The following is a 26731-nucleotide window of genomic DNA, read 5'->3' as shown; positions in this document are numbered from 1 at the left end:
GCTCCACCTGTGCAACCCTTCTGCCCTTCCTCCTGGGCAAACGTTCCTCGATTACTTTCCACCAGCAACCTTGAAGTAATTTGTTGGAGCAGCAACTATGGGCGCAGGACCTGCTATCGTCTCCAAGAATGATAGTTATGCTGGGTTGATCGATACTTCGAGACCGTGGTGGAAGAATGGCCGTACGTTTGCTCCGATATTTCCCGAGGACTTAGTTCACTGAGACTTGCGTCGTTGTACGAAGGTCTGATGGCTCTGAACGGATGGATTCTCTTGCTGTGCGTCTCTCTTACGCACGGTTCGTAGTCTGAGACGGTATTATGAACTAAACCATTATACGTTCTTAGTCTGATCACATCGTCGACCAATGGTTATGATGGGAGCATGATGAGTGCGTACAAATTTCGTGTTATGCTCTTCTACAACGGCTAAAACGAGACATGTCTAGACGGTCTTCAATCCCTGACCCAATGGGAGAACGATTTCAATAATCCAACAGGGCAGATGGTGCGTCAAAACGCACCATCGCCTCCCCACCTCATTCTGTCTTTCTTTTTCTAAGCAAGCTAAATCCGATTTTTCCATCTTCAGCTCGGGCTCCTTAATGCCATTCAGGTACGTCGGGCTCCTTTTTTCTACCAAGGCGAAAAATGTCGTGACACCACACCGCGTTGCAGAACATCGGCTGCCTCTGCGCATACCCCTTCTCTCCATACGTGACAGATGGTCTCGGTCGTCGTTTCGCCATTCTTATGGGAGCCATCATCATGCTCATCGCCACCGCACTCCAAAGCGCATCCAACTCTGTGAACATGTTTATTGGTGCACGGTGCGTCTTCTATTCTCGATTTTGGCTGTGACTACGACTGCAACTGAAGAGTGGTATGTACTGATTGACGTTGGTCTGGGTCTGGATAGGTTCCTGATCGGATTTGGTCTCACGTTCGCGGCGTCGGCTGCACCGTTGTTGATCAGTGAGATCGCCTACCCATCTCAGAGGGGACAGGTCACGTCAATGTATAACAGTATGTGGTACCTCGGGAGTATCATGTATGTTCTGCTCTTCGCTCAAGCTCATCGTGCCCTCGACCCTTTGCTAATTACACCATATATATGTAGTGCTGCTTGGACCGTAAGCGTTTCTATTTTGGCGCTAGGGCGGAAGGATAGTAGAAGACTTATGCACCGGTATAGACTTTTGGCAGTTTCACGATCCCGACTAGCTGGGCATGGCGTATCCCATCTATTCTCCAAGGCCTCCCTTCGGTCCTCCAAGTTGGTCTTATATGGTTCGTGCCCGAGGTAAGTCAAATCAACCGATCTTCACACCCATCCTTTCTAAGACTCACACCTACCTGATACCTCTCTCAGTCCCCACGTTGGTTGGTCTCGAAAGGCCGAGATGCCCAAGCCCTCAAAGTTCTTGCGTACTACCATGCCAATGGGAAACAAGACGATCCGCTCGTGGAGTACGAGTTCTCCGAGATCAAGACCGCGATTGAGCTCGATCGTGAGGTTTCTGCGAATGTCGGGTGGTTGAGCTTGGTGAAGACGCCGGGGAATAGGAGGAGGATGAGGATCATTGTCGCGTTGGCATTCTTCTCGCAGTGGAGCGGAAATGGGCTTGTGTGAGTACCTCTAAGGTGGTATGGTCCTCTTAATGCGAACTAAATGTCGTGATTTGGAGTATAGATCATACTGTGAGCTTTGAAGAATGTTTTGTTCGATTGTCTCTGTACTGACTAGCGCGGTAGACCTCAAGCGTGTCTGTGACTCTGTCGGAAGTAAGTCCTCTTGTTGCTCACATCTTGTATGATCACCGACGTATTACCACCTTCCCTAGTCACGGACCCGACGATCCAACTCCTTATCAATGGAGTCCTCAATATCTTCAACTTCTTCGTCGCCATCTTTGCGGGCCTGCTTTGTGACCGTGTCGGCCGCAGGAGACTTTTCATCACCTCTACCATCGGTGCGTGGTCACCGATCCTTTCCAACTCCCACATAGATTTAAGAGGCCGATTTTCTGTGCAGGTATGACCGTCTTCTGGGTGATTCAGACTATCTGTCTCGCGCTATACTCGGAGCACGGGGGCGCTGCGATGGGAAGGTCTGTCATTGCTATGATTTGTGAGCGAATGTCCCTTGGTTTCTACATGACACTAGACGTTGATATTCGTTTGTTTCGACCCGCAGTCTTGTATTATGCCTTTTGTGAGTACACTTCACTGCCTCAAGGATATATGGTACGATTGCTGATTCTCGATCTATAGACGACGTGCGTCGAACTGTGTCTCGCCGCTCCCTCTCGGGAACTAATTTCCTCTCCCACAGATCGCTTTTACACCCCTAATTGTCTCGTGAGTCTTCTTTCACCTCCTTTCATCCTGACTGGTGCTCAAAAAACGTGAATGCAGATACTCCGTGGAGATCCTGCCGTTCGCCATTCGTGCGAAAGGCTTCGTCGTCTTCAACTTTATGGTATCCCTCTCTGTCATCTTTAATCAGTGCGTACTCCTGAAAGTATAGCTTCCTTCTCGATCACTAATCAAGGCCTTTCTCTGCAATGTCTAGATACGTGAACCCGATCGCCCTCGAAGCGTATGTCTCTTTCTCCATCATCTGATTTTTTGAAATCTAGTGAGGCTCAACTGTCATGTATTCTCTCCCGTAGGCTTGGGTGGAAGTACTATGTGCGTGCAATACATCCATGAGTTGTAGAGCGAGAGCTTATTCCAATGAATTTTATAGCTGGTGTACGCGTGCTGGCTGTTCGTCGAAGCCATCTTCGTGTTCTTCTTCGTCGTCGAAACCAAGAACGTGAGTAACACCTTAGCTTCGTTATCGGATCCTCGAAGCCGCTGACTGACCACATCACCCTTGTTAGAAGACACTCGAAGAGACCGCTGTGTACGTCTTCCATCCTGCCAGTTTTTTCATCCACATTGAAACTGATAATGTCTGCTCTTTTGCTTACTTAGCTTATTCGACGGCCCAGAAGCTGCCGAGAAGATCTCGCACGAAGGCATGGAGGCCGTCGACATCACCAACACAGGTGCGGATTCGGAAAGCAAGAGCTTCAGGTCAGATGAGAAGCATACTGATGTAGTCGAAGTCGAGGGTAAGATGAGCTCTTCGTCGGGTTCTGATACCGTACGGGGATCGAATCGGTCTATGGAGAAGTGAGCGCGTGTCGTGGATTCCTCCGTCGTCCACATATTACCGCTCGATTCTCTCATCCTGCTCTCATCCGACACCCACCGCCCTTCCTGCTGTTATATGGCTATTTTCGGTCAGTAGAGGAACAGCGAGTATACCGTTACCGTTCTCATTCACTTCATACCGTCCCCGCCATTGCTTCGCCTCAGTTACTTTGCTCATCCCTGCTCGAGTTGTTGCTCCGTTCCATATACGTTCTTGTTTATACTTCTGTAGCTGTGCTGCGGCGAGATTCGGCACTCGTAAACGGCTGTTCGTCGAACACGACTTGTACATACGTTTGCATGTTCATGACGGACTTTCATAGCCATACGCATAGTAGATAAAGCTCTGTTTAGTGATTCACAATGTACATCACGCTTTGTTCTTTCGTTCTCTGGAGGTCTGGGGAGGTGGAGACAGCTATTAGAAGAGATCTGCACCTACAGCAAGCAGTCTATCGGTACGAAGTTGGGTAAGCGTATCGATGTCAGACTGCCAGTAATGCATGAATATCATCCTGCCAGTTTCCATATCGAGTTGTAACATCGAACAGGAAGTAACTACTGTAAATTATTTGTTTGAACCTCTCGTAGCTGTTGTCCGAGACTCTCGACCTGTTCTTGAGCCCTACGAAGGTCAGAGACGTGATCTCTCTGGATATTCGCCAACTCTCTTCTTATTATATCCTGCTCTACCCGCTCCTTCACGATCATCCTAAAGCTCACAAGGATGCTCTGAGCGCTGTGTAAAGGGTAACCCATCACTAGCCTTCCTCCATTGTCAGGGTCTCTGTCGTAATCTGCGCATTTTCGAAGCCGGGCCGAAGCCCATTTCAATGAAAGTGGGTCTTTCAGTATATCGGCGAAGAAGAGGGCGACATTATTAAAGAAGAAGGGTTCACTGCGATTGACCGTGCAGGGCGAACTCCCAATGTCTATGGCGATCTGAGGGAAGATGGTGGTGTGGTTGGGGTAAATTGAGACGGAGGGTATCTCGTCGTGCTCGATGCGGAGGTACAGCCCGAGGCTACGAAGGTTGCGACAGGGTGTGAAATGGAGCAACGACTTTAGGGGAAGCGACGACTTGGATTGTACGACTGGCTTCTTGTTTAGATCGAGTTCTTCCAGCGTCGGCCATTCGGCTATCAACCCTCGCAGCTGTTCTTCGGTGATGTCAAGCGGGTGTATGGCGCGTATAGCGAAGGACCTGAGGCGCGGAAAGCGTGACACCGACGAGAAGTCCTTGAAGCCAATGGGACGGAAACTCTCGTTGGCTGCAGCGTCCGACTCCTTGTGACCCACGGGTATGAGCCAAAGGTTGAGTTTCTCCAGCGACGGCAATGTCGCTCCCATCGCTTTCAAGAGCTTGGGCAGGGAGGTAGTCGGGTTGGATTTAGCGGCTATCATGTGGAATTCGAGAGTGGTCAAGAACGTGGTTAAGTTTCTTTGTTTCATGAGAGTGGTGACACCGTTCATGGTTGCAGCGAATGCCAACGACCGAAGGGATGGATATGGGTCTTCTATGTCCGCCGCTAGCCTGTACGACTGGGTGGTGGTGGCATTGTTGTAGAGATTCAAATTTTTCCGCGAGACATCGAGTTTTTTCAGTCGTGTCAGACTGGCGGTGGCATGTATAATGGCTGGAGAAAGGCAGAACACGGGGACTGTGAGTTCCGTGAGCATGGATAGGCTGGAAATCAAGAGGCAAATGTCGTCTTCCAGATCTCCGAGCGGACTATCAGCTATGAAAAATAGCCTCTCAATGTTAGGCATCCGCTCGATGATCAGAAGGACACGTCTGTGGAGAGCTGCCACGGAAGGCCATCCCCAATGACGTTCGAAGGCAAGTGTGATTTCGACGACGATATCAGAAATGAACATGGGTTCGTAGCTGAACATGAGTGGGAGGCCGCGCATGGAGCGAAGGTTTGGGAATATCTGTGCGTTTGGTCGGGTCGATAGAATCTCTTGTAGTGCTGCCTGAGAAATCGTGGGGCAGCTTATGAAGGCGGGGTCTATGATGTGACGAACACGTTGTGTGTTCTCGAGAAATCGCCTCCAGTCATTGATTTCGACCGGTCTGGTGAAATGTTATATTCAATTGAACAAAAGAGGATCAATGATCTAGGTTCGTCTTAGAAAAAAAATTGTAGGAGGGTTGCATACCAGTAATTTACGATGGTGTACGATGCTATCGTTCTCAAGGCTCATAGGTGCGAGCGAACGGAAGACTTGGCCTAGGTCCACTACACGCCACACCTCACCCAGAGCTATCTCCGACCAAGTCCTGCAAACACGAGCGTTGCGGCAGTTATCTGCTTTTGACAAACGATATGCACTTGACTGAAGCTCCGAGAAAATCAGGCTGAGGATCTCAGTTATCGATAGAGCTTGATGCATTGTTTAGTGTCTGTCGACCTCCGCCTCACCCTGTGACGTTGCAAGTGTTCAGAGAGACTAGAAGTTGATTAAACCATAGGATGTTACGCACAGCACTGAAGATCTGATGTCGTACGGAGTTACGGTTGAAGAAGGTTGAAGAGACTTTTGGATTCAGAATCATTTTACATAACGCAAACAATCGCCGCTTGAAATACGGCACACAGAGTGGCACGGCCTTGGGCCACACTAGCATCACACCTCACACAACATCCCCTTCGGAATTCATCTCCTTCCGCGTATGCATCAGAATTCGTGAGCAACTATCCCTTTCAGAAAAGCATGATTCAGGGTGGAAACGAGGCATCATCATTCTATGGGTACAAATCTCTGGAACGACATGCTTCTCTGGTTATCCTACAACTTCGCCAAAGCTCTAGGTGATACGTGTGAGGAGAACATGGAGACCAAAACCCCACGCATTGTACCATTCCGGATAGCCTGTAACATATCGTCAGGCCTGGTCAAATCGCGAAAAGAGTCACTACTATCGTACCTCGTAGATCCGGGTTATGTTCTGCCCCATAGTGGCGTCTTGTACACCCAGCCCCTGAGCGAATTGTCCAAAGTTCTCGATGCCGTGCATCTTCACCCCGAGCGTGATGCGGACGAATTCGTATATGGGTCGGGTTTTGTGCAGGTACTGACTAGCAGGAGCGACTCCGCGCCCGCCTTGCAAAAATGTCGAGCGCCAGGATTGAAGGCACTCAGCTCCACGTACCGCGAATGAATCTCGGAAGCGGGGAATGGTGAGAAGAGCATCGGAGGTGGGCGAAGGTTGACTGGAGATGAAGGCGAGCATAGTATCCACGCATGAGCTGGCCACCTTGGCCATTCGCAAATCGGCGTCCATCTTGGTCGTCTCATCCAGAGACTTGCGGATCCTGGGCTTGATCGCGCCGAGTAGGGAGGCGATATCGCCTGCGGTTAGGTAAGATGAGAAGTGTTTGTCGAGCTCCTGCTGTGCGATGCTGGCCATCTCGCCGTAGAATTCGGCCTGGAGTGCGCGTAGATCAAGAGCTGCGCCCACATCAACAACGGAACATCGTCGATCTTTTTTTCTGAGAAACACACACCTTGGCATAGAAGGTAAATGTAGCTAGCAATCAGCATCGATAGTACGTCGAGTGTGTTGACGGTAGCACGAGCTGATATCAGAGCCAGGGAGCTAGAACGAAAGGTAAGCTCGCGATTTGGAAAGGGGTTCGACAAGAAGCACGGACTTCACTGCCTGATTGTGCATTTCTGCAGACTGAATATGTGTGGAGACTGGCGAAGCGAGATACCCTAACTCGCTGACATACGACGCCATTGCGATGTCCAGACCTTTTCCGTGATAATCCAGCGACGGATTCGTGGCCGCGAGTGAGGGGGGTAGACCGCGATTCATAGCAGGGTTGCATATCTCCGTGGACTGAGAGAACAATAGCTTCCCGATATTCTGCAGAGCCATGCGAGTCTTCTCCATGGCGTTCGTCACCGCCATAGCCTGGAAGTTTCCGCCATGATGAACCTTCTGCTTGTCGGCATCGATGAGTGGATTATCCGTCGCTACAGCGTATCGTGAGTGTGCGCAATAGAGAAGTCTGGTATAAGAATGACGTACTCGAGTTACACTCTAGAGTGACGCTCTCGACCGCAGCGAGGATATCTTCAATTTGTGGTCCGAGGAATTGAGGGGCGGTCCTCAAGGGGTAGCGATCTTGCCGAAGTTCGCCTTCGTCCTCGTCGATGGTGAGCTCTACTTCGTCTGCTTGCGCAAGGTGACTACCTTCAAGAAGATTCCAGATAGTTCGTGCAGATTGAACCTCAATAGATTGTTAGCTAAACAAACTGTGAGGCGGTGAGAGCTTGAACTTGACCTACCTGGCCAGGATGAGGGCGCGCGACCTCGTGAATGAATGGGTCGTAACTCCCTCGAGCGCCAAGCATTGCTTCAGTACCCATCGCAGTGCAGACCTGAGAAAGTAGAGCGAGATGTACGGCGTCATGGAGGCAAAGAGCAGCGAGAGAAGCCGAGAAGGCAGTGCCGTTGAGGATGGCGAGGTGTTCTTTGGGGAGTAGATTGACCGTCCCAAGGCCGTGTTTCTTGAGTGCTTCGGGTGCGGAGACAATCTGCCTGGGGCCTGAGGCCATCGGACCATCGAACACGAAAAGCGAAGGGTTACCGGTAAGCGCTCCGGCAACGTACGATAGGGGCGCAAGGTCTAGAGAAGAACGACTGGAGTTAGTTCTGCCGGTGATGGCGAATGCGGTGCCTGCTCACCTCCCGAGGCAGAGATTGAACCGCGTGTGGGCACTAATGGAATAATATTCGCGACTAGCAGCCCCCTCAATTTCTCCACGGTCTCCCACTGTACACCGGAATGCCCCCGTATCAACGAATTGATACGCACTAAGATGGCGGCGCGGACCCATGCTTCGGGCATACAAGTCGAAGTCAGAGGATCAAGAAGAGGGAGGGGAGTCGTCGTAGATCCCGAAGTAGACTGTACGCCAGAATGAAGTCCTTGCAATAAGGCCAGACCGAGACCGTCGTAGTTGCTCGTACGAGTGTCCGCTTCCAAATCGTGAGGTTAGAATTTGGGTCTGCCAAGTATGCGTGGATTGACACTCACCACTGCCTCCAAAACCCGTGCTTACACCGTATACACTCTTCTTTCCGTCCACGGAGTGTGCGATGACCTCTCGAGAGCGTGCCATCCGGTTGACAATGTCAGGGCTGTCGATGAGCGATACGGACGCAAGATGACGCGCGGCCGCCACAATAGCTACGATGGAGAGATGTTGTCCATCGACAGCGATTCGTTTGCCAGCTCTGGAGTATTCCACAGATCTGTTGAGTAACAGCGTAGCATCGTTATTTAGCTTGAAACGACGCACCTGTACTCCTCGAGCTCCTGGCATTGTTGGACGAAAATCGAAAGCATATCTTTGGACGCCATGGCTGAACGACTTCAGTTGAGAGGTGAATGAGATGGAGGTTGGAGTCGCGAAGGGAGTTCGTCAAGTCCCAAGGTCCGTGGATCGAGGTATAAAATAGCGAACGATCTTCGTCAATGGACCGTCGGTCCACACGCCGATAGGCTATAATCTGAAGAAGCACATCGACTAGGGCCAAAATAGATTCCCAGGCAGCCCTCAGGGATTCCTTTTCTCACAGCCCCAATTATGACGAGAACAATGAAAGATCCGGAAAACGACAGGGGCTTCGAGCGAGAACCTGTTAGCGCACAACGTAACCAGTCAGTGCAGGGACATCAGCTTCAAGGTCGTGTTTTCGTACTGCAGCATGCCCTCAATCGCGAGGCCCGGGACTGTGACGTAGAACAGTGGAGAGCAGCGGTCGTTGAGTATAGACGCGTCGTGCATGAGTGTCCGAGTTATACGTTGTGATCGCAAAGCCTGCGTAAATATCAACACTACTGAAATAAGAGGGCAATCACCGCAGCATTGATACCCGAAGAACGACATACGAAGCTTCTGATCATGAACTGTGTGAGGATGAGTTTCAACGTGTGAAGTCAGGCAGTCCCTGGCAGCCCAGAACAGTAAACGTAACTGCAACTATCAGTCGAGAGAAGTTGATAAAAGCAGGCAGAAGCAGGCAGAAGCCCCGGCCGACCACGTTGTACATAGCCACTTTGAGAGGATCATACACGATTCAGATTAGCGAACCTCCTCCAGCATGCCCAAAGCATGCCGCCTGCCACGTCGCGGTACGGGGTACATAAGTATGCACCCACGGTAAACACGCTGTCCGAGAACACGAGCTTTATCGACTGCACAAGAGACATGAGTGTTTTCTGAACCTTCCAATGGATGCAACTTCACCCCAACATGAGGGGAAAGACGTCCCAACATTTAGTCACCGTGCTTGCTTCCATTATCGAGGGAATTGAGAGCATCTGAGAGTCGAGGGGAGGTGCAATCTGAATCCAGAGAGAGGTCTCGATATCGAGTCAGGCGCAAAATTCTTCGACAAGAGCGGTGGCATCTTTGTGTGGCGTTCTGTCGGAGCTCGAACCAGCTCTTTTTTCAATCACCGACACTGGGGCCACTGCTGCCAGCGTTATGCATGGCTTCAAATTTCCCCTCCTAGGTCATACCAAGTCGTTACAGTTGTAAGAGTGGAATGTAAGTTATTTGTTCCTTAGAAATACCCCAAGGGTTTGATTAGTGATTTTTGTCAATTCGTTTACGGATCATTTTGGCAGCATCGTCTACTTAATCGCGCTCCCTCGTCACATAATGCCATATATATTACGCCCATCCCTCCATAACACCTGGTCCCACCACAATATGCAGAAAATTGCTCATACAGTGCGGATCAGGCCTTAGAAATATCACGAAGTGAATATCCGGGAGTTGTGGCGAAGAGACGAGAACCTGATTGAAACTCACCAATTAGCGCATCGTGTGAGCGAGCCTGGGAGCTGCTTTCAACTTTGTTGAGTAAGAAAACTGAAGGACGAAGAATGGAGAAAAGGAACTTACGCAAAAAATCGCGGAATCGACGGCCAATTATGGCCGCCGAGGGTTCATGGTGGCGTATCGCTCATGGTTGGAACAGTTCTTCCAGGACACAACCCCACACCTGCACACGTCCTTGATCGCAGCCGAGCTTGAAGCCCTCCAACTGGCCTGAATATTGCTTCACGAGCCCATCAACCATTCCTACGTCAGCTCCGACGACGACCAAATGCCAATGACGGCTCGCTCGAGCGCTCGAGTCGACGGCAAGCCACGCCTGCTTAAGTCCCTTCACGGGATTGCTGTATTCCGACGCGATTGTCGCCTGCACGGCGTAGAGGTTATTGTCGGTATCGCCGAGAATACCGTCGATTCCTTCCCAAATCATCACAGACGACATCCAGTAAAACGCTTTGGAGGCACCAGTGTGCTTCAGACCGTCCACTGTGCCAGGAACGAGCTCGGCTGATGGGCGCATCTGCATATTTCGATCGTGGTTGAAGATGGTGAGAGGTGGTGCGCCAGCTGTGCTGAGGCGACGATGAACGTCCTTTTCATACTTCCAGCCGGCGGCGGTCCGAGTCAGGGAGTGGGAACTGAGGGCGATGAAGAGCTCACGGGATTTCTCGTTGGAGAAGTTGGTGCAATGTTGCGTAAATATTTCGTCGAGGAACGTCGTCGGGATAGACCAGATTGCTCGAGATGAAGCGGCGATTTTGCCGCTCGGGGTGATTCTACGGTGAGGGCGAACGAAGCCGATGGTGGAACCGAAACTGTCTGGTATACCGTCGCCGACTAAGTGCAGACCAACGAGCGACGGATCAGAGCATATTTTGTGGGCTGCCTGGTCTGCCTCAGCCTGCAGATTCCTTTCCATATCTTGGGCTTCCTCGGGACCCTGGACGATGGCACTCGCGATGTCGATGATCGTCCTAGTGGATGGTCCCCACTTAGTCACGAGCGGAAATGCGGAAGATGAGACGTGGTGGATCTCATTCCTGTGCAAGGCTTCCTGAGCAGGGACATCTCAGGAACAAACACTGAGTCGACTTACAAAATCGCAGCGATCTCTAGCACCGTCGGCAGCTCTGCGTAGATACGCTCACCCCTCTTTTGCTTCAACCATCTCTTGGGTTTCGGTGATGAAGCCTGGATGACAACCTTGGCCCGGCTTGCAAAATCTTCACATGGCTGGACAACATAGGCATTGCTGTCAGCCAACGCCCAACACGAGCTGAGTCGGGGATCGACTGGACCGCCGAGAGGATGCCGCGAGGCGCCCTCGCCATCGAAGACGAAGTAACAATGGCCGTCGAATTGGACCGCAGTCGGAAGGTTGTGCTCAAGGCGATACAGAAGAAGGTATATGAGGAACACAGTTTTGCCTAAGAGAGCAAAAAGCAGACATGATTATTCCGGTTGAAGCGAAGGTGACTGCCCTACGAACCGATCCCTGACTGTCCCGTGACCACGAAGGCGCGTGTCTTTCCAGTACTCTTCTCGATGAACTCCCGCAGAAAGCCGTATTCAGAGCGAAGAAGCAGAAAATCCATGATTTCTGTCGTTATACCAAGTGCAATAGAGATGGGTTCGATGTCATCGAGGCAAGTGTAGTACCAGAGGTCGGGGATGTCGATAGCCACACCGTCCGCATCGGTGCATTCGGTGTCAGGAGGGAGACCGATGTCGGTCTTGAGGATTGCATCGTCGTGGCGAGGCCATTGACGGCCCCAAGCTCGCTCATAGACGCGGTTCAGTTCCGGAGAGGTGTTCATCAGAAGTGTACGTGATTGAAAGCCGTGAAGGCGGTCTTCCTGTAGACTAAGTAGAACCAATCCCACGAACGAGTGTGTTTGGATCTGAAGACAGTCGTTCAGAGCAATAACCACGCCAGTTAGTCTCCCAAAGGCTGAGTAGACAAGATTTCAACCGGGCAAGCGAGGATGTGGCCGCGGACTGAAGAGGACTGATTCACTGAAGCCATTGGATCGACGAGTGGCGGGTGGGAATCTTCCTGAATCTTCCCACGGAAATTGTCGTGACTTGTGAAAATTCGCCCAGTACTAGTGTTCTCATCGTGCTTGCTCTTCAAAGCTTCATCTTGTACATACCTGGGCTCTTCTACGCTAGTTTGACCTATGGCATATACACTTTACGGTGTTTCGCACTCGTTTCAATACCACTCAAGCGCGTCGCCACCCCTTTATACTCAGAGACCGCGAAAACGACATCAATATGTACTTGCAAGACTGAGTCGACCCCTCTGCGCACAAGCGTCGACGCCTTGAGAACTCCTCTCCAACATCATCTTTACCGAAGAGCTCGCCTATGAGTACCCTTGATCCTGGTCCTCCTCATCCAAGTCGAAAAGTCACACAAATCCCATCAGAAAACATCCTCTCACCTCCACTAAATCTCCACCCCGTTCATATCCAGCCCCTTCAACCCGCTACACAATAAAGAGAGAGAGAATAGAGGCGAGGACGTACCGAGATGTCCAAGGACGAAACTTGGAAGGTCAAGCGTGTGTTGTTGATCGTCCGGGGTTAGAAATAGACGAGTCTTGGAAGGTCTGAAGCCCTGGTGGCGCATCAGGAAGCCCAGAAAGTGTCGCGCCGAAAGCATGTTCAGATCAAGACCGTGGTTTAAGCAGCAAAAGCCAAGCTATGATAGCGATTGGAGAAAGCAATGATCATGGACAGTGAACGATGAAAATTATGATGGGTGGCCTCTCGCGAACAGAAAAGAAAAGAATGCAAGATAGCGAGTGTCGGCCTGTATTATAATTGTACTCGTCAATAGTCCAGTGAGACGCAACCATCCGCTCCAGGTCAAAAGTCTAGTCGCCGTCCATCCAAAAACGTCATTAAATAAAATAACTTCACTAGAGATATAGAAGGGATCAACGACGACCGCAACGGCTACCACGATCATATAGACATAGGGGTACAACGTCAACAAACCTCGCCGTCTCGAGAGATAGATCTAAGACGGTCGCTCATCGGATACGTCCCGGGATCTCTCTGGTCACATAGTGCCAGATATACCGTGACCAGCCTTCGATGACGCCTGTTCCGGTCATGAGGTGGAGACAGTCTCCTGAGACGTGGGCGTCGGGGCGGAGGAGGGCTGGTCGGTCGATGGGGAGGAAGTGGACGTCGGGATAGGATGGGGAGTCGAGGATAGACTATGAAGACCAGGTTCAGTATCCTAGAAGAATAAGAAGGGGAAGGACGCGGCCAACCTCGAATATTTTGTTCATATTGGGTATCCATGGCCAGTTATACCTGCACCCACATTGTCAGTACCATTCCGCCACAGTCCACGATATACATATAAAATCCACGCACCAATTCACCGTATACGGCACCCACTCCTCCCACGGACTTTTGATATTCCTACAATTCTCGTGTCCAGGCAGATACGCCCTAACCACGACCTGCCTATTCACCACCTTCTCCCTCCCTCCACCTCCATATCCACCTATACTCCCCTTCACAGCCTCCCTCATCTGTCTCCTTTGATCCTCCACCAGAGCTCTCTGCACCTCCCCAGCCCATACCTTCATCGACTCCCTAAACAGCTCCAAAACACTCTCGATGCCGTACCCGCTATCCTCTTTACTCTCGTCCCTCAATCCACCGAACAAGGTCGTCGTCCAATGTCCGGCGGTACTCACGATGAGCGTCCCGTACCGTGCACCTGGCAAAGGCGACGTAAATATCTTCATATACTCAGCGGGCGACATCGTCCAGAACGCCTCGTCGCTAAACAGCTTGAACCTCTCTTCTTCCGGGACCGAAGGATCGGATTCGGACTCATACATCTCGGGATGAATGGATCTGTGGACGGATTCGATCTCGGATTGGGAGAGCAGGAGGTCGATGCGGCGGAATGTGACTAGTGGTGTGGATTCGATGGAGAAGCCGGGTGGGAGGGAGAGGGAGGGGATTATGGGAGAGGAGGGGTTGAGGTAGAGGTTTTGTGGCCAGGCGCGGTCGAAGTAGGGGTTTTCGGTGTAGTTGGGGGTGGAGCGGACGTGGGGGAAGAGGGAACATGATAGAGAGAAGAAGTGGTTTTCTGTGATTGAATCTGTACGGAACATGTTAACGATTCGTTCCAACTTATCTTTGTACGCAACACGACGGTGATCAAAAGTTGCGTGGCACCAATATTTGGCCAGCCCGAATTGGGCACCCGCCTACGCAATAACGAGAAAGAAAGATGTTGGTAGAAACACGCACCTCCAAGAACAAGCCAACCTCCTTCCTGCACCAAGTCCCTCACGAACATTCCTGCATCCATCTTCCTGACCCCAGTACACTCATCGCTCGGCACCCACTCATAATCCATGACATCCGGAAACCTTTCATACTGGTCATCGTGGTCTACACCCAGATGCCAATAGAACTCTCGATCCGACGTACAACCCTCCAGATCACTAAAATCAAAGACGTCCTCCTGCTGCGTCAACGGATGACTGACATTATGAGGCTTGTGTTGCCAAGTCCCATTCGACCAAGCGCGTGGTGGACATGACGCACGTTTGCGTTCCGAGAAGAACGAAGAAGCGAGGCGGGAACGATATGACGGATTAGTTGAGAAGTAAAGGAGCGTGATGAATGAGAGGAGGCCACCGATTGCGGTGAGTTTGATGATGGTAGCCCGTGGCTGATGGCGGCCAAACATCCCGCTCAAGCAGTGCCGAGAAGTTGCCCAGATATTCTAAGCTAAGAAAGTTGAAAAGAAATGGCCTTCCAGTTTCCTAGCAGGTGAAGAAGGAAAAGAGAAGAAGTAGATATCTCCCTGCGGCTAACGTCGGCACCCACACTGCCTGTCGCTGCGGAGAACGATGGGGAAGACGGTGCCACGCTCGTGCGCTCGCATAACCCATTTGCCACACTGTGTGGCCCATCCGAGACAGACTCTGACGGACTCCGAGAGCTTTGCAACTTGTTTGCAACGGCAACAACAATCTCGACGACGGCAAAGACCTCGAGCTCGCTACCATTGGCTCAATACGTTCGATATATCCTCCGTTATCTTTTTGGCTCTGCTGTATCATCTTCCTCTCTTGACAACTGGACTGACTGGAATGCTTTGTTGACCTTGAGACGACCACCTGGCATCCTCCTACATCCGCTCGTAATCGAATTGGCGTTGCCATTGTACCTGTCTGCTAGAGTATTTGGAATGTTCTCTCCTCTGACAATATTCTGTGAGTCTATCCTTCTTTGAACGCAAGTCTCAGGGCTGTGCATTCGCTTTACGACGGCCATCGTTATCCGGCGAGATGTTCATCGCTACCTGACGCTGTAGCTGCGCAACAATGACTATAATCTACCAAACATCTTACTGGATTTCACTTGTGCATGAATGAAACGCTTTTCTCTCAGAAGCGTGAGAGCGTTGCGTTCTGTGGAGAGCGTACTATGAGAGCTACACAGCTCCTAACAAGTGATGCTCGGCAAAATAATGCAGCGTCGGAGACGTTACTCCGTTATTCCTCTTTTCAACTCTTTCTGATCACAAAGGTCCCGTGGCGGATGGACATCTTACCTGTCTTTCATACTACGGTGGACTATTTGACCGCTGTGAAGCGAGGTAGACGAAAACGAATTTTTGCTCGCCCGCTGCGGCACATGTTATGCAGTCGCGTACTCTTTTTTTCTTAACTTGAAGAGAAAGTTTTGATTCATAAATACATACTGGGGCGACACCGTGACGAGAACGCGTATGCAGCATGCCAGGGTAGGCACTGTTCTTCATGACGCGTCCTTGAAACTATCACTATCCCAGATACCTTTCTCGGGAAACAGATGACGATGAAGCTAGACCCGCCACCTTCGTTACACCAGAGCCACAGGACGAAGCGTTCATTGAAGGTCATTTACTCTCCCGGCGGCTCTTTACAAAGTGTGGAATATTCTGGACGTCCAGCTGCAGCCTCTCGATTATTACGCAGATTTGTATTAGATTTTTTCCCCCGATGTGTAGCTCGCAAAGTCCAGTCGCTCTTCCAGATGCAGCGTGTTAGTCATAGTCTTGCTAGAACTCCTCGGCTTCAAGTTGCTCCTCTACATCCCGCCGTACAGTGCACGTCAATGAAGTGTGTCCAATTCGGTGGGTGAGGGATACCAACACAGATACGGGCCATATAGGGATATGCTACTATTCCATGGTTCGAAAGCATTGCACCTTGAAACGCATGGTGTGGCATCGAATCTCTGGTCGAGTAGGCATTCAGATCGTTAACAGGAACCACCAGGATTTATTCTGGCTCGGGAGTTGGGGGTAGCTTTCATCAAATATTTATACGTCGAGATCATTGAGACGGGAAAACTGTCAGAGAATAGTACCTTGGACCCTCCCTCGTCTCGCGCTACCTTAGAGTACTTTTCCCCCCCGGTACTATTATCATAGTCTAATTTACAAGATGTCCAGAAGTGGGTTCTCGTAAGCAGATTGATCCACATCATGTCAATTTTGAGGATTCATATTCAACGTCGGCGCCTGTGCCAAACATCGCAGCGGGGTACGATGTTGAAGCACTGCAGATTTTTTTTTTCCAATTTTTCAGTGAAATATTCTGGTGAACAGCACTCGAAGCCCAATGGGCATAGGTTTGTTTTTTGGACACTATTTAATAGCAGGGCACCGTAAGTCATATCACTATCGTACAGCCACTCGTCCACCAACTGAACCAACAATCAATATTTCTTTACATGAGTTCGAACTCTGAACAAGGCACTTCTACGAAGTCTTTCTGAGAGGTGGGTTGCTTAATTAGCTATCGTCCTCAATACAAGTCATAACGGCGCTGATATTACCTTCTGTAGAGCGTGTGGATTTGGCGCGCTCAAGCAGACCCTCGAGCTTCTCTCACTTGTAGTAAGGCAGCGAGTTGCCATCCTCAACACCCTCGGAGCGCTTCGCGTAGACATCGTTCTAGCAGAGGTCATCATCATGTTTGTCAGTTTGTGCTTCTATCAATGCTCTCTATATTTTCAAGAATGTAACTCGACACCTACCGGGACGGCATGGGCTGACGAAAAAGAGCCACAGAACATGACGATCGCGAGCAAGACGGAGGCTAGCATCATGGAAGACTTCATTGTTCAAGGTATGGGTTTATTGATAAGCGAGGGTGTAGGTGGATGTATGTGTATGAAGGTGATTGGAATATCACTTGTACCAGTGATCGACCTCTTTATACTAAGTACTGTATTGCGTATCGCTATATTTAATGTCGACCAAGCTGGACCCACAGTAAATGTTGAGGGATTCCGCCACGTTGATTGGTGCGCCTGGCCTTAAACTCGCCTCTGAAGTATAGTAACCACAAGCAGACAGTGTCGTGCAGAGCATCAGTCAGACGATTAATTTCAAGCCTCTGGTCTACCCATAGCGTAACAGTATGGGGGTTCGGTAGTCGTAGTCTGGAGTACGTCTTATTGCGACATGCCATCGGAAATGGCATACGACGGACCCGCATAAAACTGAACATATTGTCGGAGCCCAATTATGTTAAATTAGTTATCTGTATGCCAGTAACAATGGCATAAATACATCAAATCGTGGACCTGCACCCCGAAATATTCGGACATGTCTGCATTCGATAGAGCTAGTTTGTGATCCTACGACATTTCACGATTTCCTGATCAAACTACAGGAGTATTGAGTTCCTATATGTGATCATGCATGTGAGTCGGAATTCGGTCTGGGTCTCTTTTACAGTACATGGCGCAGGTCACGCACGCTTATAAGACAGTCAGATGATATATGTATCAGGAATGCTTCTGGGAGATAGTCACGCGAATGCAGAACAAGACACACCCGTATTGTTTTGAACGGATATTTTGGTCTCAAAAGGCCTGTGTTGCGCTAAGGTCGGATGGTCTTGAAAGTTTTGTGGAATATTCCACATCTCCGCCTGATATTGGGGCACGGATGGATGTGGCTTCCAGAAAAATCAATGCCGTCTAACGCGGAGTTCAAGTGCGCTGCATTAACAGGGTGCTAACTTGGCGAGGTCGTTTGTTTTCCTCCTCCTGTCCATCACGGTCATCATGGTCAATAGCTCAAAGGCATACCTCGAAGACTATCGCCTCCTTGACACTGGTAGCAGTGCAGAGGACATCTCCCAAGATGATCCCCACTCGCCAGTATCACTATCGAATCCCCTTTATCAGCTCCGCTATCCTGTATACAACATCACCGGGCGGATGGTCGCCTGCTTTTCCTTGTTACTCAATATTGTTCTCTTAGCTGTCTTTGCACTTGAACACGCCGGTCTTACAACGATATGTGACATGACGAAAGCTAGCTCGTCTGCTGTAAAAATTTATTGTAAGTAGGGGGCCCTTAGTTCTCCATGGTCTCGTTCTACTCAACGAGATTACTGATGTATAACTGGGACTCTTTTTCCTAGCTCCTGCACAGGAGGCTTCATCCCCTCCTGTTCTTCGTCGATTCCCGCATATCCTGGATGTACCCATCTACATAGAATCTCCATCAGATAATGTAGAGCAAGCATGGCTCAATTTATACGATTGTATGTTTTCGCGTAGTGAAGTCATCATTTGGTCCACTTATACACGGCTGATTTACCATTGGGCTTCCAACTACTCGCTTACATTAGTCGGCCTTTCAAGAGTTTCAAGGTCACAGGTGGAGTTGATGACGAGTATGTCTGTGCCGATTCCGGGGGATGAAGAAAACTACATTATCGAGCTTGATATCTGGCACCAGTTGCATTGCCTGGTACGGCGAATCTTCTGTTTACATCTGGCATACCTGATCCGTTTTCTTCGGAATGCCTTTATTAATATGACAGAATATCATTCGCAAAGCTCTCCATCCTGATTACTATCCGAACATGAATGCGAGTGGAAGCGTACCGGACACGCGCATCTCGACCGACCCGGACTCTCAGGAGCCGCTTCCCAGAGTGCCTGTCAACCACGTCGCGCACTGCATCAACTCTATTCGCGAATCGTTGATGTGCTCTCCAGATATCACGCCGATAGTATATTACTGGGATGAGAGGGTACAGCAGTCGAGGCCTATTTTCGACGCTCCCCACGAGTGTAAGAATTTTGAAGGGATTCGCGAGTGGGCTTTGGAACACCAGGTGCACGATGGATTCGACGATAGCATCCATGCCGTCAATTCTCCCCAGTAGATGACATTTAGTGTTACTCTAGTTACATTTCATGGTACCGTTTGAAGAGAAGTCCGTCACAATGGAAGGGTGCATGACACCAAATTTTCCCCCACATGCATTGAGTACCCGCGAGGGCACAACCAGATAAGGAAACAAACTTGGAGTGTATACGTTCCTCCAAGAGCCAACCGTGCTTCTTCCACCACCAAATCCCTCGATAACGATTCAGCGTATATCTTCGCGAACTCGGTACAGTACACTCCTCGCTCGGGACTCATACGCCCAGCTGCCAATAAAACTCCCGATCCGACGTAAAACCCTCCAGATCACTAAACTCAAACACGTACTCTACCCAGAACATGTCCAAAAATTCTAGAAAAGTTGTAGCAGAGTCGACTTCCAGTTTATATAAAGGCAAAGAAGAAAATAGCGAAGAGGGTGGAAACATCCCTGCGGCTTCGTCGGTACACACTGCCTGTCGCTGCGGGGAACGATTGGGAAAGCGGCGCCACGGTGGCTCTCACTGTGATCTTCAGCGCTTCAGCGCCACACATTTTCCACGTGGCCTGGCATCCCAAATGAGCGATAAAAACCTACAAAACCGGCCTTGACCGACGACGACGACGCACACCTCAAGTCAGCTACACTTGTTCAATGTGCTTGAAACTCCGTGTATCCCTTGGTACTCTTATGCTTTTATTCTCGGCGCGTCCTGGCAGCTAAAGTACTGGAACTGCACCGAACTCTCGTACTCCTCTTCGGTCCTCAAGCCTCGAGCTCAGGTCCAGCATCCCAAGGTTATTCTCTGGGATGATTCTGCAGTTTGGCTTCTCGATCGATGAATCAACGTTTGATTCACGTTGACTCCATAACTGCATGTTACTGACACCTCTGTAGCTTGCTTATCCTTAGCCTTTTTCCCTTTATCCTCTCCCAGTTGTTCCAATGTCATCCCTTTCTGGCGATCGCGTGAGATACTCTGCAACCTTCGGTAGCTCGAAGCTCGCGGGGCAATAACTAGGGCATATGGGGGTAGGCGGTATTTCGATGTCCTCATGTCCCCCATTCTTTTACAACTCCATGCGCTCCAGATAGACTACAAAAAGAGGAAGAGGCTATATCTTTGGTCTGCTTGTCTTTTTAGTGCTTGACTTTGCCAACGACACAGACGCATGCTCTCGGAATTTGCTCGCTTTCGACTCACTTTCATTCCTAATCGCATGCTGGAATGACATTTCTATGATATGGCCAATGAGATATTTACTGCGGCCTCCAGCTTCAGCGTATTCTCTCCTTGCCGTTCCACCTCCAAGGATGCATGCAACACGTCGACGACGAGGGCTGTATCCTCCAAATGATCACGTGCAAGTTGAACGTCCACTCACTGCGGGAGGTTAAGTACCCCCACTTCGGGCTGCTTCTTTGACCAATAGATATCGTGCTCTCCGCGGATTCCTGTGTCTTGTCTCGAGGTTTCCCGAGTTTCAAGTTGGCTCTTCTCTTCGTGTTGAGCGTCGCCTTCACGGATTTTCACCGAATGTGAGTAATATTTCATTCTGGTTGCCAGATCAGCATCGTGATTCCAGTATGTACGTTCTTCGCTCGAATCTAAGTCGGCGTGGCATAGCCTTTTCGGCATACATGGGGTGCTTAGCAGCACTTACGATATTCTACGATAACTTTCGTGCATTGTCGCATCCAGTGACTTCACTATGGTTACACGAAATATTTTTCCGTGGGGAGCAGGAACGGGCTGGGCTCGGTTCGAATCCTTGTTCATATGGGTCCACTTCATTCTGATGCTTCTCAAATCAGACTGTTTAGACATAGAGATATGGGTCAGCCTGGCCGAATGGTGGGTGGTGGGGCCAACATCATGCGCGGTCCAAACGGATGAGGTGGAACAATCTCAGCGTTAGAAGCTATGAACTCAGCTCTAGATAAAACCTTTACTGAGCCATTATGTCACTAGTCATTCTGAACAGGTCCTATGAGGAATATCAGTTCAGATACTGGACGTATCTGGATGTGATGAAGGCCAACAGAGATGGCCGAGATCATATGTACAGTTGTAGGGCCCCACAGCGGGAATCAGAATCATGATGACGGGTCGAAGCATTGCAGGGTGGCACTACAACGACTTCGAGCTCCATAAGCATTCCCGCTGTACTAAACTTGAGACACTCTCAATGGAGATACACGATCATGTGGATTCTCGCTCCTGCAGTTGCGCGTCGGGGGAACGACTGGGACGGGAGTGGGCCGCTGCTAAGCAGCTAGAATGCAGCGTACTGGGCGCATCTCGGTTGGACATTTTTTGCTAGACTCGAAAGGCAACTTGAAGTCCAGGAGAAGAACAAAGGTAGCGGCCCGTCCGATGATCATTAAACATCGGACGGGACGCGTTCCTATCTTCCCATGAACTGACTGATATCACCCGTTATCGTACGCATTGCTCTCTGTCACGGTTTATAATAGTCTCAAAAGAACCTGCAGCATTATTTCTGACACTGTGTGAAACAATGAGGTATCTCACCGAAAACTCTCCTTACCAGCAAGTCCAGAATCGATAGAAGACCTTGAGTCGGGGCTCGAATGAGAATTTCTCATCATACCGTCTAGGATCACTGAAGGTGATTTCTACATGATACCTACAACCCAGAAGGCGGCCGGGAAACGAGCCGAAGAATGGAGGCCCATTACTGGAGTTAAGTGTGGATATGAATCCTTCCCGCTGAACATGAAACCTGTCTGTTCCCAACTGCTGGCGCCTCTCCGTGAGAACGGATGTACACACAATATATGAATCTGCCGCTTTCCCCCATGCACAGGTAGCTACTACTTTGAACCAGACCAGGCTTCATATTGCAAGGACATCTGGGTCATACATGACTTCCGTATCTGGAAGTCTCACGTCGAGTGAGGTCGCTCTCATACGACAGAAGACGTGAGTCCCACTGTGTCTACTCACTGTAGATTTTTTTGAATCGCCTATCACAGTATACTCTCCAAAGTCAGACAAAGTTACTCACGTACTCTTCGACACGTGAGAGCCACATATTCATCGTATTCATCGTGTCCTAGTACTTCCTTGTGACCGCACTCAGTATCCTTGTTTATGACCACCTCTGTACCATTGATCAAGACGTACGTTTAACTCATGTCACACTTTCGCGGATCATTGAATCTGCCGGTGTTCTAGGTTGCCGTTGTTTGGAAGAAGAAGAAAACTCCTTGTAAACGTTTTCTGTCACGAATATTCTGTGAGATCAACTTACTAAATCAACACCATTTGTTCGAAAAGTGCTGTTCTTGTACATATTTGTGAGTACGCATTGGCCTAGCTTTCCGATTATTCGGGGTTAAAATCTCCATGACAGGTTCGATACTATGCACTTGTCGCAATGGCCATAGCTGCCTTCGGTCAGTATGTTTCCGTTGATGGATGTATGGCAGGATCTCAGTTCAAACCTAGGAATATTTTCCCCTTGGATGACAGCTGAGCGGTAGGGTTCATCCGAGTCCTGAGTTTCAGTTTCAGGTACTTATTGGGCTTAGGTGCTCTCATTGGGTGTACTTTCTACCCATCGCAGTGACGTTGACGCTCACGACCTTGCCAAATATTCTGATGGCTATCCGGCAAGTACAGTTCTTCTGACATACTCAGTTTGAGTCACTTATCCGGAAAATATCTCTTCTCAGTGTATATGCGCTGTGGAACAAAGGCCGTCTCATTCTCGCTTCTTTACTTATATATCAAGCCACACAATTGATTGTTGGCATCTGGTTAGACGTCCTACGTGGGGTTAAACGTGTGTTGTCGGAACAACTACAGTGCTTCTTCCTCCCAACAAATGACTGTCTCTGGTCTTTAGCATTGTCCGTTCCTTTGGAAAGCACTCCAGAGTTTCATAGTAAGTGCTCAACGATTTTATACGTCTATGAGACTAAGAATGTGTTTAGCCTGTTTGTACACTTCTCCACACATTAGGTATGTAAGTTGATTATTATGAACCGTAAGTAGTATAACTTGACGTCATTACCCAGCGGCACTTCTGGTGCAACAATCTACGTATCGATAGACCTTATGTATAATCTCGTCATCTTCATTCTCACCATTTCGCGCACATTGTTTATGATGCGTCGTGGTCGAGGACAGGGCCCACAAAGTGCTATACTCGTAGAAAGTCTTGCAAGAGATGGTGCTATATACTTTGCGTATGCATTACATTTTACCCTCTACAATGGGATGACGAAGCTCTAATGAATGATAAATATGTCAGGGGAATATTCATAACAAACTTGACCTGGTTGGTCTTGATGTTCAGCACAGTGGACGGGCCAATTCTAGCAATGTGAGTACGATTCAGACAGTACCAATGACTTGGTCACAGCACTCACACTTTGAATTACTGACAATAGACCGTCTGCGAGGTACTTTTTAGTAATTACATTTCATGTGTTTTGTACATTGCTAATTACAACGATTCCTTCTTCTCATAGTATCACAATGGTTCTCGTCAGCCGTATTACCTTGGGAATCCGCTCCGCCTTCTACGGACCAGCACAGTTAGACGAACACACCGTGAATGGAATCCCTCTTGGAGAGCTCGAGACCACGCAGAGTGCACAAATACCGCAGAGTGCGAACAATTACTCTCACTGGAAAGAGACTCGGAACACTCAGAATACCTAAGGGATCGTCTACTGAGGCAGTCACTCCACGGCGTTCGATGTTAGGAAGTTCGAATAATCATCACTGACACTAGTTGCCGCTCCGCCGTAACAGCTCACTGAGGACGGTACCACTCCGTTTCTTGTCCCATGTAATACCTATGCGTCTTACATTGGTAATGCCTCGATTTTTTTGTGCTACATAGCCTTTCCTTTTTATAAGTGTTGAATCGACCTTTCTTCATGCGGGCCAAGTTATGACAGTCATCATTGCCCTTATGTACCCTTATTGGAGACACTGTGAATTCTCAAATATCTGTAGCGGCTTCCTCCTGTGACGGCATAACGGATATACAACACAAACACAGTAATCTTCATCTATACACTCTTCTTTGAGCATGTAGGGCAAGGGTCTAGACTTGCTTCTCATCTCATCTTTCCGTCCCCATCCTTCGAGTCCAGGGCCGCTCAGGAGCTCCCGCCAAAGGCCCCCGTGATCGTAGGGCTTGGGGAAAATTCCAGACAACCGTGAGATAACTCTGTCGCTATTTCTCTAGACCAGCCAATTCCCGTCGAAACCCTCGGAATAATGAGCTGAGGTGATGGCTGCTCTAAGGCGTACACTTGACTCAACCTTTGTAAGTACAAATCAAACAGATCAACAAACTGAGATGTGACCTACGTAGGAATAGACACAGAGAAGACATTTTCCGTGGACATTTTCCTCACCCTTGCAAGTTGCTTCCGAGTGCTGGTGCAGGCGCTCACCGGCTAGACGGGAGCTTTTAGATCTGCATCAGTTAGACGCGCTACGTATCAACTTATTCTTGTAGAACTTTTCTCTCAATTCACATGCGGTAGCATCCGTGCCCATCATTGCGGGGCCTTCGAGAAAGGCGCTCTTCTGATCCAACTCTACCGTGACGGCATCCACTACCACCCTCCTCACCCTCTGTTCAGTCCACAATGAAAACAGCCCGAAATTTGCCCAAGCCGACTAGTAAGATACGTCTCAAATCATGCGAACAATCTTGACTGAATGATGTCTTAGCGGATGAAGTATCCAGCATGGTGCGAGTTTTTGTTGATGCTTTTGATCACGGTACGGAGAATGCTCTCTTACACAGTCAAGCTTCTAGACTGCTGATCACTAGTAACTAGACCCTGCCGTATTGGCCCAGCTCGGTCAAAACTGGCAGCTTGCTCCAGAGCTATTTCAAGCGATGATAAAGGCGTGCATCGTGGATGGAGAGCCGTGGGTTGTCTCGGATGAGGAAAACATCTTATCAGTTGCTCTCTGGTTCGGGCCAAATAAAAGAATTTTTGGAACGTGGGTTCTCATCATTTCAACTCCATTGTCCCCAATCACATTTCCATGCGGGGTAGTCCAGAACAAAGAGCACTAGGATACGACCAACTCCTCGCCAAGTTATCTCCTGAACTAAGGCAGTGGTGGACCAGCACCGTATGTTTTGTCATGAATTCGGCTGGAGTTATGAGATTGCTGAAATAGCGACAGTACCCTGACAGTCTGAAAAAATTTCTACCGACTGTCATGACACCACAGGTACACGAAGATGCCCTTCCGACCCAAATTCGCTATTCATCTTATACCTTTATAGGAGCAAACTCAGCGATGGATGTGCTCCGTAATTGCGACCAGCATAAAACATCAAGGCAAAGGTTATGCAAGCGCTATCATGGACGCCGTGTACTCCAAGGTTCGTATTGTCTCGGGCTTTCTATCATAAAGTCCGCTGAACATCAACGTGTACAGGCTGTTGAGACTGGCTCCTTGATAGCCCTCATCACCACAAAAGACATCAATGTGAGCACAAGGGCATTTGCGGCCATTATAGCTTACAAGCTGACTTTGTTTGCCTCTACATCGTGACAGGTCCCGATATATCAGCATATGGGAATGCGCTTGAGAGGTCGAGGAATTACTCCTTCTCCGTACGGAGACATCGACATGTTTTGCCTCGCCAGGACCGCGTCAGAGTAGGACTAGATCAAGTCGGACATAGCATGTGATTGTGGCGACCGAGAGCGAAGCATGGGATGTGATCCAGAGTAGGCTCTGACCGTCCGTTATATTTGGCGTGAAGCGAACCGTTCACTGATATAACGGTCCACAGTGAACAGGATATTTTTGAATGAAAAGCACAATGATTGAGCGAAAGTACGCCAGCACTCGTGCAGAAACCTGAGCATGGAACTATATCTCCATCATCTCTCGCTCTAACGCCTCCGAATCGTGATGCATCAAGGCAATCAGCTGCAGTTCAGCAGACACTGGAGGCAAAGTTCCGTGGGAGCGCTGATTCTATTTTGAATCCATTGGGAACTTATCCTGAAAAATATCCGAATGCGCGAAAACGAATTTACGCTGAATATATCTCTATATAGCGATATATTCCCGATAAATTCCAAATATTCTGATATTTATCAATATGTTCAAAATATACTCGTCGAGTCCATGCAGGCCTTTTTGAGAGTAAATATTCACGATAAGGTCAACGCTCTTACGGAACTTTGTCTCCAGTGAGAGTAAAAGTCACAGTGCAGTACGCGGAGACAATAATTGGGAACATTACATTCACCCCAAAAGCTCTCCAGAGCACTGGAAACCTTTGGTGGCAGATAATACGCTGAGGCTCAAGTACAAACGATCCGCTAGATGAAATTATAACACACATACCAACATGAGCGAAGGGGTAAAGATCTGAAGCGAGACAGGGTACGAACCGCCTGAATAATCCGAGATGGACATTTTAGC

General features: G+C 49.3%; 10 protein-coding genes across 10 annotated transcripts; 4 read left to right on the top strand and 6 right to left on the bottom strand.

Moving 5' to 3' along the window:
- The first annotated feature begins 58 nt into the window (after positions 1–58).
- STEHIDRAFT_125341 (hexose transporter) lies at positions 59–3565 on the top strand. Its single transcript, XM_007309687.1, has 23 exons — positions 59–182; positions 245–278; positions 348–391; positions 449–507; positions 592–615; positions 678–829; positions 919–1050; positions 1120–1132; positions 1195–1302; positions 1372–1628; positions 1693–1700; positions 1755–1784; positions 1844–1972; positions 2035–2130; positions 2197–2214; positions 2249–2253; positions 2335–2360; positions 2418–2507; positions 2575–2601; positions 2675–2693; positions 2752–2820; positions 2888–2910; positions 2982–3565. The coding sequence occupies exons 1-23, from the start codon at positions 98–100 to the stop codon at positions 3184–3186; spliced, it is 1653 nt and encodes a 550-aa protein (XP_007309749.1). The 5' UTR covers positions 59–97; the 3' UTR covers positions 3187–3565.
- Positions 3566–3761: 196 nt separating this feature from the next.
- STEHIDRAFT_162064 (uncharacterized protein) lies at positions 3762–5117 on the bottom strand (the record flags this gene model as incomplete). The annotated part of the gene is made up of 1 exon (XM_007309686.1): positions 3762–5117. One exon carries the CDS (start codon positions 5115–5117, stop codon positions 3762–3764), a length of 1356 nt encoding a protein of 451 aa, XP_007309748.1.
- On the bottom strand, positions 5107–5712 carry STEHIDRAFT_125340 (uncharacterized protein). The gene is made up of 3 exons (XM_007309685.1): positions 5692–5712; positions 5367–5630; positions 5107–5280 (listed from the first exon to the last, which is right to left on the bottom strand). Exons 2-3 carry the CDS (start codon positions 5598–5600, stop codon positions 5263–5265), a joined length of 252 nt encoding a protein of 83 aa, XP_007309747.1. The 5' UTR covers positions 5601–5630; positions 5692–5712; the 3' UTR covers positions 5107–5262.
- Positions 5713–5928: 216 nt separating this feature from the next.
- On the bottom strand, positions 5929–9516 carry STEHIDRAFT_142351 (phenylalanine ammonia-lyase). The gene is made up of 11 exons (XM_007309684.1): positions 9116–9516; positions 8926–9061; positions 8523–8862; positions 8258–8457; positions 7906–8199; positions 7506–7846; positions 7246–7447; positions 6863–7190; positions 6716–6807; positions 6136–6659; positions 5929–6080 (listed from the first exon to the last, which is right to left on the bottom strand). The coding sequence occupies exons 3-11, from the start codon at positions 8582–8584 to the stop codon at positions 5997–5999; spliced, it is 2127 nt and encodes a 708-aa protein (XP_007309746.1). The 5' UTR covers positions 8585–8862; positions 8926–9061; positions 9116–9516; the 3' UTR covers positions 5929–5996.
- A 681-nt stretch (positions 9517–10197) lies between these two features.
- On the bottom strand, positions 10198–11887 carry STEHIDRAFT_172103 (uncharacterized protein; the record flags this gene model as incomplete). Its single annotated transcript, XM_007309683.1, has 3 exons — positions 10198–11110; positions 11167–11497; positions 11560–11887. 3 exons carry the CDS (start codon positions 11885–11887, stop codon positions 10198–10200), a joined length of 1572 nt encoding a protein of 523 aa, XP_007309745.1.
- Positions 11888–13110: 1223 nt separating this feature from the next.
- Positions 13111–14801, bottom strand: STEHIDRAFT_67256 (uncharacterized protein; the record flags this gene model as incomplete). Its single annotated transcript, XM_007309551.1, has 5 exons — positions 13111–13299; positions 13357–13399; positions 13463–13551; positions 13612–14204; positions 14357–14801. The coding sequence occupies 5 exons, from the start codon at positions 14799–14801 to the stop codon at positions 13111–13113; spliced, it is 1359 nt and encodes a 452-aa protein (XP_007309613.1).
- A 3798-nt stretch (positions 14802–18599) lies between these two features.
- STEHIDRAFT_66801 (uncharacterized protein) lies at positions 18600–19296 on the top strand (the record flags this gene model as incomplete). The annotated part of the gene is made up of 3 exons (XM_007309513.1): positions 18600–18666; positions 18754–18875; positions 18949–19296. Coding segments are annotated over 3 exons (537 nt in total), but the record flags the coding sequence as incomplete, so codon positions are not given.
- A 701-nt stretch (positions 19297–19997) lies between these two features.
- STEHIDRAFT_115233 (uncharacterized protein) lies at positions 19998–21106 on the bottom strand (the record flags this gene model as incomplete). The annotated part of the gene is made up of 5 exons (XM_007309682.1): positions 19998–20094; positions 20166–20295; positions 20483–20619; positions 20664–20906; positions 20943–21106. The coding sequence occupies 5 exons, from the start codon at positions 21104–21106 to the stop codon at positions 19998–20000; spliced, it is 771 nt and encodes a 256-aa protein (XP_007309744.1).
- A 1060-nt stretch (positions 21107–22166) lies between these two features.
- Positions 22167–23974, top strand: STEHIDRAFT_115232 (uncharacterized protein; the record flags this gene model as incomplete). The annotated part of the gene is made up of 10 exons (XM_007309681.1): positions 22167–22225; positions 22279–22324; positions 22363–22425; positions 22659–22705; positions 22981–23090; positions 23154–23192; positions 23270–23273; positions 23326–23496; positions 23607–23633; positions 23782–23974. 10 exons carry the CDS (start codon positions 22167–22169, stop codon positions 23972–23974), a joined length of 759 nt encoding a protein of 252 aa, XP_007309743.1.
- Positions 23975–25327: 1353 nt separating this feature from the next.
- Positions 25328–25957, top strand: STEHIDRAFT_162059 (uncharacterized protein; the record flags this gene model as incomplete). Its single annotated transcript, XM_007309680.1, has 5 exons — positions 25328–25417; positions 25472–25519; positions 25575–25673; positions 25730–25780; positions 25850–25957. The coding sequence occupies 5 exons, from the start codon at positions 25328–25330 to the stop codon at positions 25955–25957; spliced, it is 396 nt and encodes a 131-aa protein (XP_007309742.1).
- Positions 25958–26731: the final 774 nt, after the last annotated feature.

Source organism: Stereum hirsutum (genome assembly GCF_000264905.1).
Source record: "Stereum hirsutum FP-91666 SS1 unplaced genomic scaffold STEHIscaffold_18, whole genome shotgun sequence".
NCBI lineage: Eukaryota > Fungi > Basidiomycota > Agaricomycetes > Russulales > Stereaceae > Stereum > Stereum hirsutum.
The sequence above is the reverse complement of the archived record's forward strand: the minus strand, read 5'-3'. Positions and strand labels throughout refer to the sequence as shown.